The sequence below is a fragment of the Zootoca vivipara genome, chromosome 8 (genome assembly GCF_965207765.1).
Source record: "Zootoca vivipara chromosome 8, rZooViv2.hap1.1, whole genome shotgun sequence".
In the NCBI taxonomy this organism is placed as follows: Eukaryota; Metazoa; Chordata; class Lepidosauria; order Squamata; family Lacertidae; genus Zootoca; species Zootoca vivipara.
The window spans coordinates 33,095,183-33,116,575 of NC_142591.1; the positions used below are offsets into that span (position 1 = coordinate 33,095,183).

Below are 21,393 nucleotides of genomic sequence, written 5' to 3' on the forward strand. Positions count from 1 at the left end.
TATTAAGACGTTTTCTATTTATAATCACCACGTTTGCACACAATGCTAAGCCAAAATAATAATAATGGTTTAATCAGCCAGGATATGCATGAGCAATATATATCCAAAGGCAGTCTCTTTGCATTTATCTGTGCAGAACTTATTCTTTATTTGTTTATAAAAGATAATACAGGATAAACATACTTGTAATGTAATGTTGTTAATGCTGGTAGGATCTATTCCAGATATTTGAACGTTTGGTCCAACCAAGTTAGCAGCCAGCTGTAACTGTATTCCTTCAAGTGTTGCCAAACTACCATCCGTCAAGGATACAGTTAAATCACCTCCAGCTGTAAAAGAAAACAGTAATATTTATTGTATCTATTTTTTCAGGGAGCCATGGCAACAAGTTCCATCTTCTATAGATAATCATATCGCATTCATAAGCAGCCCACAAGAAGTGCTTGTAAACAAGGATAATTGCCCCGCCTTTCTCCTCTAGTTCTCTCTGCCCTTCCCTTACTTCTATCTGGCATATCCTAAAAGCAACCAATGTAGATGGGGAGGAGGAGTATCAGGTGGGGGGCAACTTTAACCGGTTCCCTTCCCCTCTCCACTTCCCCTTTCACAGCTAGGTGGGCAGGCTGGCCAAAGGATGGGGGCTCTGTTTGCAGGCACTTCACCTTTTTCCAAGCCAAACTTTCTCTTTGGCTTACTGGGCCACTGAATTGTGGCAGGTAGTGTGGCTGCAAGAGGAATGCACATGCAACAGCTCCTCAGCGTGGTCTCCCCCCACCCCCAGGGCTGTTCAAGCAGAGTGAGCCAATGAGGTGCGCAATGAGTGAGCCAACCCTGTGAATCCCGTCCAAGCTGTGCCTTGTTCAGAGCATGAACGAGAGTCCTACTTCTTCTTTCTCAGATAATACCAACAGAAACAGGCTTTAAACCCCAAGCAGAACAATGACAGTGTTTACCTGACATTGAAGCAGGAAGTATGGCCTGACCAACGAGACCTTGTGGAAGCAAATTTTGGTCAAACTGGCCTGTCAGAACAGAATTATTCATGATGAAAACATTGGGATCTGTTGAGGATGAATTCAGAAGATTTACTGGCTGTAATCCCTCAGCAGGAGTGCGAGGTGCAGGTTTCCTGGCCTTCTTGGCCTCTGGTTTAAAGTGACACTGTATGTGGGTCTTCCTCCGTCCAGAAGTTCGAAACCTCAAGTCACAGTGAGGGCATTTAAAGGGTTTTGCTCCAGTATGTAAGCGCATATGCACTTTCAGACTACCTTTTGTAGAAAATGAATTGCTGCAGACATGACAACTGAAGAGTTTCTGACCTAGAGAGTAAGAAAACAGTCTGATGTCAGTCTGATCTCTTTACAGCTATGACCCACTGCAATTCTGTTGAGCCTGTATAGAGGAAGCCACTGCCAAACATTGTGTGCCTACATGTTCCTGTCTTCCGTTCCCCATCCACTTTCCATGCAGAAAGTGAGACAATAAACAAGGACATATATTTAAACGTAGGATGTCCCTGAACTTACGGTTTAAAATATGAACAGCTGTATTAAGTGTTTAAGACAAAAGTTTTGCACAAGACTGATATTTAGCTGATAAGAGCTCCACATAAATAAATAAAAATAATTAAGTATGTACTGTGATTGCACTATCCAAAGTCATCTCCCACAAATGCAGTGATTTCAAGAAAACAGCTCCACCTGGCTTGTTGAAATTGAAGCATGCCTTCAGTGTGTGGCAAACTGCTCAAAATACGCAAGCACATTACTGTCTGAGGAGGGGAAATGACAGTTCCACACTAGTGATGGCTGCATATGTATAATAGGTTATTTTTCCTCAATGAATTTTCCACAATAAAAAAATCTTATTAATATTTTTTTAAAGTACAGGCTGTCATTTTGATGACAATGACATTAGGTGGACAGTGAGAAAAGCTAACATGCATTAGCAGCACCTGTTCCACAATAAACCTAAATCTGGAAGCACCCTTCAACACTAAAAACAACCACCACCCACTGCTGTAATATTCCATTAAAAACCCAAACATCCCAGCCAGATTATCATCCTAAAACATTCAAGTGTTTTGATGTTCCTGGGTGTGTTTTTTTCCACCTCCACATTTCATGGTATTAAAATAGATTTTTATTAATTTCCATTTAAAAGATCACAGTGAACAACAACATTACAAAGGCAATAATCACAACATATACAGATACAAACATACAAAAACCTATGCCTCGTATCAGATGGGTTCCGAAAAAAAAGAGATGAAAAAGAGGAAAAAGGTATAAGATAAACGAAAAGAAAAGGAAAAAAAAGAAAAAAAAGAAAAAATGAGATTTGACTTCCAGTTACCTCTCTGTAACTCACAAATTACATTTTATTTCATGGCACGATTCTTAATTTATTTACTTCATTATCCTTCAGATATTCCATTTTGGGCTCAGGTACGATCTGCTGGTTGGCTTAATTGTTTAATTTGTTTCTAAATATTCATAAAATATCCTCCATTCCTTTTTAATTTTTTGTTTCGTCTGTCCTCTAATTCTTCCTGTGAATTTTGCTAGCTGTGCATATTCTTTCATTAATAATTGCCACTCAAGTTTGCTGGGTATGTTATTGCTTTTCCAATTTCTCGCTAACAGAATTCTTGCCGCTACTATTCCATACATCATCAACGTTCTGTTAGCGCTTTTAACATTCTCAGGAATTATATTCAACAAGAAAACCTCTGGTTTCTTTTTAAATGTTGTTTTTGTCATTTTCTTAAGTTCCTCATAGATCACACTCCAAAACTCATTTATCTTGGAACATTTCCACCACATATGTATTTGTGTACCTGTTTCTGTTCCACACCTCCAGCATTTATCTGATTGGTTCTTATATATTTTGGCTAGTCTATCTGGTGTTTGATACCACCTGTACATCATTTTTAAGATGTTTTCTTTTAAATTGTAACAGGCGGTAAACTTCAAGTCCTGTCTCCACAGCCTCTCCCATTGTTCCATGAGGATGTTATACCCAAAGTCTTGGGCCCATCTCACCATTGCTGATTTGGTTTGCTCTTCTATAAGGTCCCACTCAAGCAATAGATCATATATATGTGAGATATATTTCCCCTCTTTATTCATTAGGATTTTTTCAAATTTAGATTTTTCTTTAGCAATACCCAATTTTTTATCTTCATTAAATCTTTGTTTTATTTCGAAGTATTGGAGCCAGACCGAAAGGTGTTCTTTAATTTCATCATATTGTTTCAAATTAATTTCGTTTTGGTTGATTTCCAATAAATCATGGTAGGTGGCTAATTTCTCATCCATATTTATTTTTTTAACTGTTATCATATTTATTGGAGAAGCCCACAGGGGTATTTTTGTTTCTAGAATTCCTTTATATTTTGTCCAAATTGCATATAAAATTTTCTTATCAAATGATTTAAGAAACCCCTGTGAGCTTTAACCTTCTCATGTAACAGATAAGTGTGCCATCCAAAACGATTGTCAACTCCCTCCAAGTCTAGTAGTTCTGGGTTTTCCAGGGTTATCCATTCTTTCACCAATACCAAACCTGCTGCCGCGTGATATAGCTCAAGGTTAGGTAGCGCGAAGCCCCCCCTTTCTTTTTTAAAAGTGAGTAATTTATATTTTATACGGGGTCTCTTACCACTTCAAATAAATTTTGTTATATCCTTACGCCAATCTACGAAGCATTTCATTCCTCCCAGTATTGGTAATACCTGAAACAAGTACATTAGCCTAGGGAGTACATTCATTTTGATTACTGATATTCTGCCCCATAATGATAGTTGTAACTTACTCCATTGCTCCATATCTTTTTTTTATCTCATTCCACACTTTTTTATAGTTATTTTCATATAGGTTTAGGCTCTTTGCTGTAATCCAGATCCCCAGATATTTTACTTTCTTTCTCATTTCTAGACTTGTTAGTTGTTGTAATTCCTCCTTTTCTCTTTTGTCCAGATTTTTAGTTAATAACATAGTTTTCTTGTAGTTCACTTTCAGACCTGCTACCTTCCCATATTCGTTAATAATTTCTAATACTTTCGGAATACATTTGATAGGGTCCTGTGATGTTATTATTATATTGTCCGCGAAGGCACGAACCTTGTATGTCCTTCTTCCGACCGTTATACCCTTTACCATCTCTTCATTTCTGATGTTGTTTAATAGTACTTCTAGTACCATTATAAATAGCAGGGGCGATAGTGGGCACCCCTGTCTCGTGCCCTTTGTTATCAAGAAGCTATCCGTCACTCTTCCATTGAGTATTAACCTGGCTTTTTGTTGATTATAGATAGCTCCTATGGCTTTTTGCATTTTTTCCTTAAACCCCAGCATCTCTGTTTGTTTCCTTAAGAACTCCCAGGAAACGTTATCAAATGCCACATTTCAATAGAGAGTTGGAATTATAAAACACCTTGCTCACCTGTGTGCGTTTTCACATGGCAATCCAGAGTAGACTTTACGGTAAAACTCTTGCCGCATTCATCACATTTATATGGTTTTTCTCCCGTATGGATACGCACATGCCTAGTCAAAAATAGTTGTTCTTCAATTACTATATGCTTATTGCTAATACTATATGTTTATAAATGGCTGCTGGCCAACACCAATGTTTACAAAGCAATTAAAACATCTAAGCCTAAAAAAAATTGAGGCGCATTGAAAAGTGGTTTGCTAAGCAAGTTGAAAAAATATGTTTGGAAACATTTTCCAAGTCCAATTATACCTAGAGTTACTAAGCCACAGATTTTCATTTGACAAACTTTTCATAAAATTGTTGCAATCCCGGACCGCTTTAATTTATTTAAAACATTCCTATACCACCCCTCATCTTTTCAGATACCAGGGTGATATACAACTATATAGATAATAAGCTATTTGAAACCCATTATGATTAAACACTAACATCAGCAACCATAATGAAAGATAGCAAATTAAAATGTATTAACTTGTGCTGAAAAAAACTGTAAAGCAGGTACCAGGTGGACCTCTTTAGGGAGGGCATTCCAGAAACAGGGCACCAGCACTGCGGAAGTCTTATGAGTAGGACTTCAGACACTTTTAATTTGAACTGTTGCCTCCCATGCCATAATGCAAGCTACATTTGAAGCTCCTCCACATTTCAGAAGTGGATCCAATGTGATATGAACAGCTGCTACTAAGAAATCAGTTAATAAACAACTTGGCATGCAATAAATGGTGGAATTCTTTAGACTGTGGCCAGAATGATTAAAACTAAGCTGCAAAAATAACGTGCTTCGTGTGTATTCTTTAGCTTTGGAGTGGCAGGTCTACTTACCTGACTAAATCACTAGGTTTTTTAAAGCTTTTTGGACAGTAAGTACAACAGTTGGCATATTTTGGCTCAGCTTCCATTTCTGCTTGCTTGTCTTTGATTTCACTAATTCTGTCCTTTTCTGCAGCAGACTGGACAAGAACTTTTTCAGAAACAGTTGCGCTTTCTTGTGGCCTGATTTTTGCAAGTTCTGCTGTTTCTTCCTCTGTGAAAGTGATAACACCAGGTCTAGATTTTCTAGAAGATGTTCTTTCAGAGGTCTCATCATCATCTTCTGCATATTTCAATAGAGAAGCAATAACATGTTATAGAGTACTTTTAGAGGCCCATTAAAATAAGCAAACAACCTACTTGAACATCAATCACACTGTTTAAATATCAAAGTGATTATTCATGAATATGGAAAAAACCTCACCTCCTCCTGCTGTTTCTCCACCTGATGCTGCTGTTGAAGACACAGTTTGATGCTTTTTCATGTGCTTTTTGCAGTGAACTGTAGTTCTGAAACTTTCATCACAAAATGGGCACTTGTATGGTTTCATGCTCATGTGAGTTGCCATATGTCTAGTAAGGCTTCCATTAGTAGTAAAGGACGTATTGCAAATGCTGCAACTGAATGCTTTGACTCCTGAAGGAAAAAGGACAAATAGGCTTTCTGGTGATCTAACAGAAAATGTTCAACAATGAGTCAGATTTAAGGTGCAATTCCAAGCACATAGCAGTGACTTGATTTCAATTTGTTACCAGAAATGTGTTGATAGTCACTAATTCATTTATTTATTTGACATTTTTATTCTACTCTTCCTCCAAGGAGCAGAAACAGTGACTGGCGCAAAATCATGGAATCAGCTTTATAGCTGAGTGGAGAATGAAACTGATTCTCCCAATTTTTAGTCCAGCATTCTAAACACCACACCATATTGCTCTAATTAAGACCATTTTAAAAGGCTGTTATACCAATAACCATTACCCATGTCAAATGAATGGAATCTCCATATTAGAGGCAGTATACTTTGAATTCTGGAGATGGCAGTGACTTATATGCTTTGCTTTGGACTGCTCAGTAGCCACTGTTGAGAACAGAAAGCCGGACTACATGACTTTGGTTTAATTCAGCAAGGAAATTCTTACACTGTCATGCTCTTCTTTTGGACACAGGAGAATTACAAGGCTTAAAAGGACTTGCAAAAGAACCAAATATTACTACTGCTTTATCACCTGTATGTGTCTTCTCGTGAGATTTAAGAACCCCAGAAGAAACAAATCCTCGTCCACACAACTGGCATTTATAAGGCTTTTCTCCAGTGTGAGAACGTACATGCTGTTTCAAGTGGCTGGATTTCTTGAAACCCTTGTTGCAATATTCACACCTACAAAAATGGAAGTTATTGGAATGAAATGAAAAGTCAAATTTGATGATGGCCTGTAAATAAATATGAAATGTTATCATTGTTTCCTGGTTTACTGCTAGCAACAACTGATATTATTATACAGAATTGTAGTTCATGAATTTACGACTTAAATGTTTCCCAGTGATATATATTCAGCCCATAAACCAATTTACATTGCAAATCTATGTTAACTCAGAAGTAAGTAAGTCCCACTGTGTTCAGCAAGAGAGTGGACTTTTCATTTTTTTACAGCTATATAAGAATGGTCAATTGTGAAGTTCAAAAAACCTGTAAGAACGCTTGTTTTGATCTTCATTATCTTCCAGAAACTGAGAGCGTTGAGGATGCAGCTCAAGTTCTTGTGACTGATCTTGAATCAGGCGGGTGGTCTGGGAAGCAAATATTATTTTTTCAGTTGTCAATACAATACTAAAATCAACTCACCTAAACATGTAACAAGGATGGCTAAACTCTACATTTAACCAAGTAGAGTTGTGTAGCAATAAAATGGCCTACTCCTAAAGGAAGCTTGACTTTAGCAAAGGTGACAGATTCTTCATTCGTCTTCTTTTTAACTCTATTTTGCTGTTGCAGGTGGTGACTATAGAACAGCTGATGTCTCAAAGGTCCAGTCACTATTTCCATTTTCCACAAATGTCCTGGGCATTACAGGTCATTGTGGGAAGGCAAAAATGTTCAGTTGGTGAAGAGGTACAGCTCTTCTCTCTGAAGTAGCAATATTTGACCTAAGAATGGAAGTTCCACAAAGCTTAAAAAAACTACAAACCTTTCAAGTAAATACTTACTACATTAATAGCATCTGGTGCAGGAACCTGAAGTAGATTTGGTTGGTGGTAGCTTGTTGAAAGAGCTTGGGATTCAAGGGTGCTTGAATCTTGAAGCTGCTGTACTGCTGGAAATTGATTTTGCTGACTGTAGCCATCATTAACAGTAAAACCTACCAAAAGACAAAAGAGAAAGCCTTTATTAGGCATGAGGTTATTGGGTTGTTTTTGTTTATTATTATGTATTTTGTGTTTTTATTTTGTGATTTTATCCTCTGAAGCGCCCTGAGAACTGTGGGTATAGGGTGGTATACAAATTTAATAAAGAACAATTATTATTATTATTATTATTCATAACTCACAGTCATCCATTACAATGCAAGCAACCCACTTTCTGCAAACTATAACATCTCAACAGTATGATTCACCTAGCAAGAAGGGATGTAAGGAAAACCCTGTGCCAATTTTTAATCATAGATCCATAGATTTTTAAATCATAGGTTGAAAATGCCTTTGCAAATTATAGATCCTAAAATCTTTGTCCTCCTTGCCATGGAAGGTCAGGGATTTGGAGTCTTGCTGGTAAAAGTTCATGATAGTGGCAGTAAAATGATATGGAATTTGTAGAGCTTAATCCTAGGTGTTGCTGAGACAATAGAATATTCAATAGGATCAAGCCATAGCTAATAAAGAACAAAACAATGGCAACTTATGGAAAGACAATAATAATTTCCTCTTCATCTACAAGAAAACAGCAAAAAAAGAAATTTTATTGGCATCCAATAAACAGACACAGCAATAAGCACATTTACCCCCAAGTTTGCCTTCTTTTCAACTATGTTCTCCACAGAACACAATTTGAAGTTTCCTTAAAAAGTCTCAATTAGCTCAGAGCCATTCAGATTCTGAATTTAATGTTATGTGTGCATGTGTTGACCCAGCTTCCTTCATCTACATTGGTTTCACAAAAATGTAAGATTCGGTACAAACAATAACAACATAAACATTATCCCAAACTAATTCTTATTTGTGCCTCTTCAACATGAAGTTATTTGCTCCTCTCATAAAAATTTATGTTATACCAGCACTTCACATTGAAAAAAAACAGCAAGTTTAACTGAACCCACTGCTTCCCTTCTTTCATGGGAAGAAATGAGTTCCACAACCAATGTAGCCATTTGTTGAAATGTATTTAAGAACTACATTCATGTAGGTAGCCGTGTTGGTGTGCCGTAGTCAAAATAAATTAAAACAGTTCTTTAAAAAGATAGTTAAAACCGATTTTTCTTAAAAACCAAAAAACTCCCTTAAAAAGAATCAAGTCTTCAAAAAAGTTATACGATCTAAGAAATTCCCAACCCCTATGGTTGGAATTCATGGGCAATCATGTAATTTTATCCTGATTCTAATTTTTACCACTTGTTTGTTTGTGTTTTAATGTATTTGATATTTGATGTTAGCTGCCCTGAGCCCAGTCTTGGCCGGGGAGGGCGGGGTATAAATAAAAAATTACTTACTTACTTTAAAAGAATCCTTCCAAAAGAATTTAAAAATTATAATGTAGCACCTTAGAGACCAACTGAATAGTTTTAGGTATAAGCTTTCGTGCACATGCACACTTCTTCAAATACTCTGAAACAGAAGTCACCAGACCCTTATATATAGTGAGGGGGGGGGAATGGGTGATTGGCTTATGGGTATGGTAAGTCTGTTAGTGACTGTTAATGACAGTTGGTCCCACAAGAAAAAGAAAAAGCAAGAGATTTTTAAAGGAACAGTATGTAGAGGACCAAGAATCGTTTTAGCCTGTGTAATGGGATAAGAATCCAATCTTGCTGTTCAGACCAGGTCTCTCCATGGTTTTCAGTTTAGTGATAAGTTGTAATTCAGCAACTTCTCTTTCAAGTCTATTTCCGAAATTCTTTTGTAATAAGACAGCCACTTTGAGGTCTTGTATTGAATGTCCTGGGAGACTAAAATGTTCTCCTACTGGTTTCTCTGTCTGAAGCTCTGGGAGGAAGACCTTTCATCACCTACAGACACCCACCCAATCTTCAACTCCTCCTCACCCACAATAATACAGCAACCAAACTTAACATGGAAACTGGCACCAGAGCCTGCAATAAACCCAGATCCCAACTTTGCTGCCACATACACCCGGGTAATACCATTACCGGCCCCAACAACATCAAACATACCATCTCAGGCCTACTTAATGGCTCATCTTCTAATCTTCTAACATAGTGTATGCCATCAAATGCCAGCAGTGCCCTTCAGCTGTCTATATTGGACAAACAGGCCAAACCTTACGCCAAAGGATAAATGGACATAAATCTGACATCCGGAATCACAAGACAGAGAAATCAGTAGGAGAAAACGTTAAAATTGATTTTAAATAACTACTGTACTTGATGTTGGTCTTAATGTTTTTAGCAAGGTGCTCCTCAAATTCTTTTTTAAAGCATACCTTTACCTTTACCCTTGCTCTTCTTTTGCCAAAGTTTATATTCCTTTTTGTTCTCTTTATTTAGACAAGACTTCCATTTTTTGAAAGAAGCCACCATGCATCACAACCACTGACTCCATTTCAGAACTATCTACCAGGCAATCTAGGGGATAGGTATATGTTCCTAACGATCAAATTGCCCACCACCAGGATCCCTCCACCACCCCACCCCCCGAAATATCCTCAGCACAAGAGGGTAGATGCTCATCCCCTAAAGAATGAGTCCCTTTCTAAGGAGTTGTTTCCCTTTTCCTCAGAGTGATGTTCTCCTTCCCCAAGACCCTCCTTCTCCCTGACAGCAGGGGGACTATCATCATGGAAGGACAATGCAAGTATAATATCAGATTTTCATTTCCCTATCTTACTAGTAAAAAAAACAACTAAGAAGAATGAAGCACATATGTAGATAAAGAGAGAGGGTCCATCAAGTTAAACATATGTTTCTATATATACCTACCTGAGATTTAAAATTTCTGAACGGCTCCAGGAACATCAAATAACCTTCAAAGAATAGGAAATCTGTAGAGAGCATTCCAAGTAAAATAGAAATCTTGTACAATACATTTTAAACCATGCTTTGTCTAGCATGACTTAATACCTTACATTTCTATGAGATGAATACTTTATGATAAAAAAGAAAAATTTCCTAAAAGAAAATAATTGAACCTGTAGTTTCACAAATTAAATTGGCTCTGAAACTCCACTCAATCGGTTTCACTAGCCCCAACCTTTTTCTGTAGATGTGATGACGTTCTGGAATTGCAGTCACTGTGCAGCTGAATACTGTTGAAACTTTCAAACATTGCAAAAACATACTCAATGGTCACTTTGAAAAGTATTATTTAGACATTTACCAACCTTGTGATAATGCTTGCTGATCAAATGATTGCTGTGCTATAGTCTGCTGTTCAAACTGATTCATATTTTCTTGCAGTGCATGTTGGGATGTCACAAATCTATCTGAAAATGAAATGAAATGTGAAAAATGAACATAAGATTTTACTGCAGTTCATTCATTTTCAGCTTTGTATTCTTGTTATAAAAAAGCACGCCTAGGCACTCTGTTGTAGCACCCATAATCTAGGTTTAAGGTGTCGTTAGCTTCTAGCTTTCACTTCTGTTTCTAACACCGATCATGTTCAACAAACGAGCTGCAGCATGGGTCTAATGTGACTTTCTTACTGCAATGAAAGGAAGGTTCACAGAAAGCCTGAAACTCATACTGAGTTGAGATTCGTCCCCAATAAGTGATGCCTTAATAAGACCTTTCATATCACCACTTAGTTACTGCTGCAGCTTTGCACAGTGGACTCAGAAAAAAAATCAGGTTAATTAAGCCTAATCACAACATTCAAGGATAGCTGCTAAACAAATTTCCCTTTAAACTGACTTTTTTACCAATCTTTTCTACTACATTTACCTTCCTCTTGACCAAGTGGTTGATCAGTCAACTGTGGCCTCAGTTCAGTTTCCTCCGAGTCCACAACCTGCTGCTGGTCCAAATCTAAAATAGTTTCTTGATCCGTTGTTACAGCTTCCGTTTGCTGCAGCTCTTCACTTTCAATCTCAACTTGCATCTGAGTAGAAACATGAATGCTCTGCTGATCTACTGTTGTATCATCAATTGAAGCAGCTTGCTGGTGCTGTTGCAGCTGTTGTGCAAGCTCATACCTGAAAGAGGAAGATGACAGATCTAAATATCTAAAAAACCTCAGGATAACAAAATAACTTTGTATTTGACCACCTTCCTATCTTCCTTCAATCATAGCAAATTTCCATTCTACTCACCTGCAACAAAATGGGCACCATGTTGCTGTCCAAACAGTGAGCTGCAAGGACAACTGGTGGCATTGACACTGTTAGCTGAACACTGAAATGGGCCCTACACTACATGGAGAAGTCCCAGATTCAACATAGCTACATTTTCCTACTCCACCCCCCCAAAAAATACATCTGTCAAGGGTCCCCTGTGCCCCAATAAGAGATTGCAAAACAACACTAGACTGGAGACAGGACCAAACAATGGACAAAGGGAGATGCTGCAGTTGTTCAGTCTAGTGCTTCCCTACCCAGTGATAGGCCTTGAACATGCTTTTTAAAAGTAGTACCAATGAATAAGGGCCCTGACCCTTGCATGGCCAAGCCAAATGCTGACACCATACCAGCCCTAATCACTCATTTAGAAGTTGGCTATGAATTCATTATTGGCACATTGAGAAGATCCCTTAAAATTCCCAAACTAAAAATGTTGGCTACCCAAGCAGACAGTAGCAATACAAGTGCTCGTAGAAAGTATATAGTTAAAATGCACGTACCTGTGAGTTTTCATGTGTTTTTTGCAGTTTAATGAGGTTTTGAACGTTTTCTGACAATATGGGCACATATATGGTCGAAGGTCATTATGGATGCCCATATGCCTCCTTAGACTCCCGCCAGTTGTGAAAGCCCCGTTGCATATTAGACACTTGAAAGCTTTTAATCCTGTGTGTGTTCGGATATGTGCTTTCAATACTCCAGCAGACACAAAGCCTCTTCCACACTGAGAACATTTGAATGGTTTCTCACCAGTATGTGATCTTAAAAAATAAAAAATAAATAAATGCCAAAGTGTGACGGAAGGAAGAGCAAATGTTTAACTTCAAGATTATTAATGAGCATGTGGAAGAGGGGCACTCGTGTAATTGTTCCCAAATCAGCAAAACTGATTTGTAAGTGTTTTATTATACGTTCACAGTAGGACCTGCAATGAAATTCTGCTGTTCCAAGTTCCAAATCATTCCAACCCACCCACCCCCACCTTCCCCCACAAACCATCAGCCAGCATTTTGTGCCCACTGAACATGTTTGGTCCTCACTTAACTGTTTTGATGTTTTTTCTTTCCCCCCTTTTTTTTTGAAGGGTGTGTGCATGTGTACATGCTTCTGTAAAGCTCTGGGTTCCCCCAATCCTACTAGTATGTTCCTAATGTGTGTAGATGGTGCCAATATAGCCACATACAAATAGGCACTTGGAGAATGAGTTTGTTATTAGTATACAGTCATACTAAGTTACATAATAATAACTGTGTTTTTTTAATGTATAAACCAAAAAGTAATTGTTTATTCTACAGCTATAATTATTTCTAGAATTTGTTGTTACCTAACCCAAGTTATAAACATGATGCTGTACTTATATGATGCAATAAATTACATTATTATACCATCTAGTTATTTTAATATATTTATCTAATTTGGGTATATAGGGCAGCTCACTATTCACAGTACAAAGTCAGCACTATTTAGGCCACAGGGAAGTGACGATTCCCTCTTAATATCACAAAGAAAAAAAATTACACACTCCTGCAGCTCTGTATTTTGTGCTTTCTAAACCTTAATGTTCTATGACTTTGGAATGAAGGTGAAACAGTAAGTATATTTGCAGTACTGTATAGTAGTGCAGGACAGAGGTGAGAATACAGAGAAGGAACTATTTCTGTTCTTTAATTTTTAGAACATTCTCTCAACCACCCACATCTTTGCTCTGGAATTTACCGTATATGCTGTTTAAGATGGCAAGACTTTTTATATGCTCTATGACAGTAATAACATTTATATGGCCTATCCGCTTCATTCACAAAATTATTATTGAAGTAATTTTGGAAGAACTGGCTATTTCTTGGGATTGGCTGGATAAGACCTGTATAGAGAAGGAAAGAAAAAGATTCATCAAACTGAGACAGTTTCAAATACTAAAACGATTGTAACAACACCTAACAGCGGCTGTTTTCAGATTGTCATGCTTTTAAGCTTAAGAAACTGAGATATGCACAAACCTCAGCCACCCACAACTGCTTTGCTCTTCACATGAATGCTGAAGCATGTCAGAAACCACACTTCCTATGGTTAAGGGCTTCCAAAACAGCCAGTATACTGAAGCCAACTTTAAATCATGGCTTTGTGTTCTGGTTAATTGCTTAGAAGTAATTAACCATAATTCCCAGTCTGAATGCAATGAGAAGCTCTGGTTAACTGAGGCTTCCTGGCTTTATTACTTGTTTATAAGGAGGAGTAACATAGTTGCATGCAGGTGCCTGACCTTTGTACCTATCTCAGCATATTAAGCCAAGATCCGGATTGTCCAAATAGAGCCATATTCTTGCTCCTAAATGAAATGTAATTATAATTAAAATGTAATTATTGTAATTATACCCTTCCTTCCTCTTCATATGGAGAAAAAAGACACTACTGTTACTTTATGTGAATGATAAAAACTTAAAACTCTCTTTAAAGCCTTAAATATATTCCTGTGTGTCTACCTAAGGAAATGTTTTCCATTTTTTAATGAACAAACTAGCTATCAGAAGGTATCAGCTTAATTTTGCAAAGTCCCAGTAGTTATTTACACTATGCTGTTTAAAATCTCAGGCGACCAACAGGCTGAGAACAATTATGCTGAAAATATGGAATATTTCTTTGCTTGTATATCTTCCCTGCATGAAAATTTAAAAACCACTACTTATCATCTTTCAGCTTTTCACACAATTGCAGGCATACAAATCTGATTTGTTCCATGAATTTAACTTGTGCACCACATACTGAGCTTGTGTTATCAGTGTAATGCTGCAAGTCATGATAACTGCATTACTGCAGCAGACACTGTACTCTATCCAAAATGTCTTTTTAACTGAATCAATGGCTCAGAGGACTACAAAGTAAGCTACATGCCTAATTACATAACAGCTTTCACAGTAATGACCATCAAAACGCAATTAACAAGCCTTTTCCTCAGGCATCTCTTTGGTCAATTGGGAATCCTGGTTTTTAGTTTTATTCTAAAACAAAATATTAAGACTTTATACAAGCAAATCATACTGTGCACACTTTACCTAAATCTGTGATGAGTATAGGTTCTTGCAAAGGGATATCAGGCACTGGAACACTCGTTTTTCCTGTACGAAACTTTGCAGGTTTACGCTGATGCCGCATCTTCCTTAGTTCCGTGTGTTTAAAATGAGAGGCAATGTGTGTCTTTCTGTGACCAGAAGTTCGGAACTTTTTATCACAGTGTGGGCAAGCAAAAGGTCTAATACCTAAAAGAAGAATAGCATATTATGTGTTTAATATTCTACAGCTAAATGGTAATACAGGTAAATGTATTTCTTGACCTCATCTAGAAACTTTCCCCTTTACAGCCTCTATACATAATTCAGCATGTGAAATATGAAATGGCTAAAGTCTGTGCGATATAGATGTCCTACCAGTGTAGGACACCGAGTTCATATGCAAGATTTGGACTTGCACACTTCTTCCTGCTCCTCTTCCATGATCCAAAACATTTACTACCCAATCCAGCTCTACCTAAACATAGCTAGATGTGACGAGTTACATCTGACCGTGGATGGCAATACTGTACACATCCAAAACCAACATAGTACAGCACTGGCAATATCCACATTTAGATATGCATCCAATTAAAACCTACAGTTCCAAATCCAGAGGTTACGTACATGTAGCATATTCCCTGTGTGAATCTCATTCTCTAGAATATAATCAAACTTTTACATTAATAAATAATATTTGCACATGCTATAGAATGCTTCCTCAAATCATATCTTAAAGTCAACTACTGCCCCAGTCAAACACTGACAAAAGTAAGTATAACCAATCTGTGGTGGAACACCAAAATTTCATCCATCCATCTGTCTTTCCACCACATGTTATCCATATATAACATGCAATATAAAGTCCATCTATAGTCCCAATTTTGTCATTTAAGGACCATGCATTATTGGGCTAATACATGTGAAACTTAAGGTGGAAATCACTTGAGCATCTGTTACATAATACAGCCAAAATCAGTGAAGAGTTTTATGGCTTCTTAAGGACTAGTGAATTAGAGGATAAGCAAAAACAAAGTTCTGTTGTTCTGTTGTGCTTTCTGCAAAAGATTAACATGGCAACTCTTCTGTAAAATATTATGAACAGTGCATGAAGGCAATGTGGGTTGAGTCAATACAATTTCACTGCCTCACCCTGCTTTGGTTAAAATAGACATGCAGTTGAAGCTTATGACATTTTTTAAAAAAAATTTTTTACATTCTTTGCTAAAGTGAGAACTTGGCAAGATTTCAAACTTGGAAGTCAAAAACATTTGAAGTTTTTCATATTACTGATTAAAACTGTAAGAAAAATACTGGGGAGGAAATCTTTTCAGATTATTGCAAATGAATCAGATAAAATGCCCTGCATGTAAAAGGCACATAAGCAACTTTCAGTAAGACTTTCCTATTCCTAATGAAGTTCTATCAATATTAGGAAAAGATAAATGTGACTGCCTACCTGTATGTAAGCGAATATGCACTTTTAAACTTCCTGAGGTAGAAAAGCTCTTCATACAGTACTGGCACTTAAAAGCCTTAATGCCGGTATGTGTTTTAATGTGTGCTGTGAGGGTGCTCTTCACAGCAAAGGCCCGGAAACATTGCGGACATTTGAATGGCTTTTCATGCGTGTGAATGCGGATGTGTCTCACTAGATCACTGGGCTTCTTAAATTCTTTAGAACAATACGGACAAATATGCCATCGAATTCCGTTTTCCTCACGTATGGTACCTGAAATATAATTTTAGAGATCAGAGAAGTACCTTTTTTACTACTTAAAATACTATTAATACAACAATCTCAGAAAGAGAAGTCAGAATTTGAAAAGGAGACTCAATATTAAATTATGGTAAACAAAGTGAAGGCATCTTCCATTTCCCTTTAGTCATGGCTCTTCTCAGATTTAAACAAAATTGTAAGTACAATAAACTAGTTTTAATCATATTAGATTACAATAAAACAAGCAAGGGGAAATAAATGGAATTAGATTATACAGTGAGGTTTTATTTAAACTGATAAACTGCCCTAAATAAATTCTATTGGAAAAATGTATTAATTGATACTTGGAAAGAGTAAAATATTCGGGTAGCACTGTTTTTTCAGGGGTAAGATAGTTTAAGACGTCATACCTCTCCTCAAAAGTGGCAATCAGGGAGGGGAATCGACTGAAGGGCATGTGTCCTGCACAGGTCCATTAATATGCTTAGTTTTAGAGCGTAAGATGGAAATGGGAATTGGTTTTAGGAACTAAGAAAAGGTCTGGCCAGAGGTCTAGCCTGTGAGTTAATAACTACAAAGAATACAGTCTTGACTAAGAGTTTAAAAGTAAACACCTCTAAGAGATGTTTGGTTTACAATGGGGAGATGTGTGGCAGCCCTAAGAAGTAGGACATGAGACCTACTGGACCTCACCAGCTAAAAATAGTCTGTCAGTTGTCAAGGAGAATGTCAGGCTTAAGGCCTCGCTTGAGCCCATCTTCAAGAAAAACTAGAACACGGGAACTGAGGTTACAGCACCACAAGGAAAAGGATTGTGATAAATGTGATTGTAGACTCTCTCGTTGCTAAAACTAGGGTATTATGCACTCGTTATCTTAAATATCCTGTCTGCTTAACCTATCTGCCTGCATATCATCCATTCCCTTCAATGTGAAGAGCACATTAAGAGTTATTTGCTCTGCACAGTGCAAGAATTAGCTAACCTTCTCATGGAAAGGAGATTGGAATCTTTTTAGCCAGAAAGTTAGGGTGCCCAAGTCTTGGGAATACTGGAATTAGTCCTGTCTGGTTATGAGGAGTTAGTCCCTGGTACAGACTGGCAAGATCAAGAACCCAGAAAGTGATCAACTCCTGGACTTCTAGGACTTCTAGGAGAAGGGGACTAGGTTTACAAGACTGGTAAACTACACCCCTCATATTTTCACCCATCTAATCTTCTACCCGATTCTCCAAGAGCACAAGGGACTGGCTCCAATGAGGAAGCAGAAATTGCATCCTAGTCCAATCCCCAGCCAAATCTTCTTCAAAGAACCTGACTCCTAGTGAACTGAAAGGACCCAGTATCTGTTCTACTGGATGGCGACAAGAAGGAAAAATGGATGTGATAAACAATAAAAAATGGTATTGTACAGTGAACAATTTCATTATTACCAGGTAAAAACTGGGATTTTTTCTTCAGAACTCTTTTTTCCTTTTTCTCTACTTTATCTGGATTTTCTTGCTCTTTAATTGGTTCTGGATTGCTAGTGTTGACTTGATTCTGAACTTCTGCATTTTCATCCTGACTTGAAGGAGTCTTGTTTTCACTGCAGTCTGCATTTGTTGAGACTGGGATTGAAGACAGCCCACTGTTTTCCAAGGCTTGCTAAGACAAACATAATGAATTAAACTGAGCGCATGATTCATAAATACTTGACCAAAGGTTTTGGAAAGAATGCAATAAATCAACTATACAAAGAATTATATTTTGACTATTTTGAAGTCTTCAGATAACTTTTTTTTTTTACTTGTGGGAAAAATCTGAAGTCAACAGTCACTTGTTATATTAGAAGCAATATTTAGAATCTAACAAATGCAGCACCTTTTCTTTCAGAAAATCAGAGCAGAACTCCTAACAATTTCAATCCATTACCCAATAGAATTTTGTCAAACTAGACTGGAACATTCTCAGTTTGCAAACAGCTACAGCTTTACCAGGTTTACTTAGCACTGCTTTTTAAAAAGAAAAATTGTCAAAAAATGCCACTATTTTAAAAAAACAAAATTCCTACATTTATCTTTTTCTTTTTTTAATTAAAGCTGAGACTAAGCAGTATTAAAACAGCTCTGGACACCGAGGAATGAAGCTCACTGGAAGAAGTACTTAGCAGTTGCTATTGCCATTCCCTCAAGAATGTGCAACACTAGGGACAGAGGAGTCTTGCAGCAAGCAGTAATTTTCTATGTTTACCTCAACTACTGGGAATCAAACACAGCAAACACTAGGGCAGAGATAGGAAGCCTTTCAGATGTTGTAGATCTACGATTCCCATTACCAGGTCATTGACCATGCTGGCTGGAACTGATGGGAGCTGAAATCTAACAACTGGAGGACCATCCACTCCTTATTTCTGTGTTAGGGTGAGAATGAAAGCAGTCATGGACCACTCACCATAGCCTAATGTATCTAGTACTCTTTTCTCCACATGTGACTGTTCTCAGCTCCCAGCACAATCTAGCAGGGTGAAGTTAGAGGTGATCTGACACTGTATAGGGAAGACAGTTGTTTCCTCCACCCCGCCCAGCTTACTAAATTTTAGGAAAGGGTAGGTAAGGTTCCAAAATAGTTTTTTACCCTACCTGCAAAATGTCTCTGTTTATTCCCACAGACATACTGAGTTGCTGACCAGGTTGCTGAGACTGATTATTTTCCACTGGCTCTGACAACTCAAGCAGTTGCTGAATGACGTCAGTTACAGACTGCTGACCTTGATGTCCTGCCACTGAAGTTGCTGGATTTTCTGTCTGTTGACAAAAGAAATGTCATCTTAAATATACAAATGTAATTTGTAAAGGAATTAAACAATACAAAACATTTGGAATGTAAATGTTTGTTGTTGTTTTTTACAGGACTGGCCTACTTATGTATTGTACAGTGATCCCTATATTAAGAGCAAGTATTTCAAAAGTGTCATTCATGAATAGCATTCAGAAACAAATGAAAAACCAGTGTGGATCATACAACAACCAAGTAAAATACTCCAACAAACTGTTATCAGCCAGAAAAGGTTTAGTTATAAATGAATAAATAAAAGTTGGTAGAATGCCCATAAGAGGACTGAAGCTTTACATGATACTGATCTGGCTGGAACTTGTGTTAATGAAAGAAGTCAAATTAAGACTGTACAGATAACCTTGTTGTCTGAAAATCACGCTATGGAGGCTCAACCATTTACTTTCTTACTTACTTACTTACATGCACCATGCAAGTGCACTCTCTGCGAACCCTGGCAACAGGATCATGATATTCTTTCCCCACTGAATGAGCATCCTCCATTCTTGCAAGCTGCACAAAAATTACCCTTACAAAGGATTAAAATAGGGTCCTAAGGTGGAAGCGCACAGCATAAAGTTCTTTAAAGTCTCTGAAGTAGCTTGCAACATCTTTGAACTGTTTTACGGAGATGTAATAAACACTGTAGCACAATCCGAAGATGTGGAAATTTTTTGCAAGATATATTTTACCATATCAATGCAACACAATTAAGCTAAGAATTACAATACTCACATTCTTCCATTTATTATCAACAGGCTGTAGCAAATTAACTGTTGCTAAAGTCAGAGGCTGAGCCACAGAATCCTATGAAAGAAGAATAGAAGCATTAACTGTACAAAAATAAAATATGCAAATCTTAAATATTGTACTGCCACTGCCAATTAAGATCAGGCAAAGCAGCATAATGCTTTTTTTTTTTAAAAAAAGTATTCAATTATACGGAAAAGCATATTCTTAGATCACATTTTTTAATTTACACAGCTACTTCAACTGTATTATTTTTCTAGCAATTAAGATACAAAACCCTGATTTTCCTCTTTAGGGTATACCTGATTACTGGAGGGCAACTGCTGGTAACTAATCTATTAAAACTCAAGGAAGATAATGGCTAATCAAATTAAAGTATACACTTAGCTGTTTCCTTTTATTTTAGCCACAAGGACATTACTGCATTAAATTGGTTTTGTTAAATTTTTGAATTCACAATGGTTTTTTTCTTTAAATTTGTTTCCTTAAGGGGACAGTTTATGGCAATATCCACAATGACCAGCTTAAGATGCAGCAGATCTCAGACTCAACCAGGCCCTAAAAGGGGTGTGGCAGGGGCAGGACCAGAGAGAAGGGTTAGGCTGCATCCTAAGCCCATTAAGATCAGCCACGTGACCTGGCAAACCAGCATAGAACACTAGTTTAAAGGATTGATTTCCCACTGCCAGGCTTCAGTACAGCCAAAGCAGTACCCTCGCTGCTGAATAGGGTTTGGATCTGGTGTAACTTTGCACTGGCTTGGTTTGGGGGGCCAGCTTTTAGTGCACAGGATTTCTCCCTAAGTGCATTTTAGCTAGAAAGGAAGAAATATTCTGCATCTGGCATGAATATTAAAGGGAAAGGCAATGTGTGACTTTAACACAATAGTCTGAGCACTGTAATGAATCACAGCTATGATTTAACATGAACAAGCAGCTATGATGTATGGTACTCAAAAGTCCCCACTGCACTCCTCCACTGTTCCTTCCTTTAGCGCACCGGAAGGTAGGGGAAACAAACCACCGTCTGGCTTTGTGTTATATGAGAAACAATGCTCATGGTTTGCTTCTCACCAAACCAAACCACAAGCAGAAATCAGTTTGTTTGGGGCTTACCACTTAGTTTGTTTGCAAGAAACAAGCCACAAGTGCTATGTTTGTACATCATGAAGCCAACCTCCAGTCTGTTCTTTCCTTGGCACACAAAAGGAGGAGTAGAGGACCACAGGGGTGACAACTGAACAGCATGCTC

General features: G+C 37.6%; 1 protein-coding gene across 3 annotated transcripts in view; it reads right to left on the minus strand.

The window, feature by feature from the left end:
- ZNF236 (zinc finger protein 236) overlaps positions 1-21,393 on the minus strand; it is a 45,651-nt gene that overhangs the window by 11,265 nt on the left and 12,993 nt on the right. For all 3 annotated transcript variants that reach the window (XM_035125257.3, XM_035125256.3, XM_035125258.3), the window contains exons 8-24: positions 20,128-20,199; positions 19,200-19,364; positions 18,012-18,225; positions 16,320-16,592; positions 14,867-15,070; positions 13,533-13,677; positions 12,317-12,577; positions 11,422-11,672; positions 10,860-10,961; positions 7,517-7,668; positions 6,999-7,099; positions 6,538-6,689; positions 5,735-5,947; positions 5,323-5,593; positions 4,447-4,550; positions 954-1,319; positions 184-329 (exon numbers count right to left, since the gene is read on the minus strand). In XM_035125257.3, the coding sequence (XP_034981148.1) occupies positions 184-329; positions 954-1,319; positions 4,447-4,550; positions 5,323-5,593; positions 5,735-5,947; positions 6,538-6,689; positions 6,999-7,099; positions 7,517-7,668; positions 10,860-10,961; positions 11,422-11,672; positions 12,317-12,577; positions 13,533-13,677; positions 14,867-15,070; positions 16,320-16,592; positions 18,012-18,225; positions 19,200-19,364; positions 20,128-20,199 (3,192 nt within the window). The remainder of the gene's footprint in view (positions 1-183; positions 330-953; positions 1,320-4,446; positions 4,551-5,322; positions 5,594-5,734; positions 5,948-6,537; positions 6,690-6,998; positions 7,100-7,516; positions 7,669-10,859; positions 10,962-11,421; positions 11,673-12,316; positions 12,578-13,532; positions 13,678-14,866; positions 15,071-16,319; positions 16,593-18,011; positions 18,226-19,199; positions 19,365-20,127; positions 20,200-21,393) is intronic.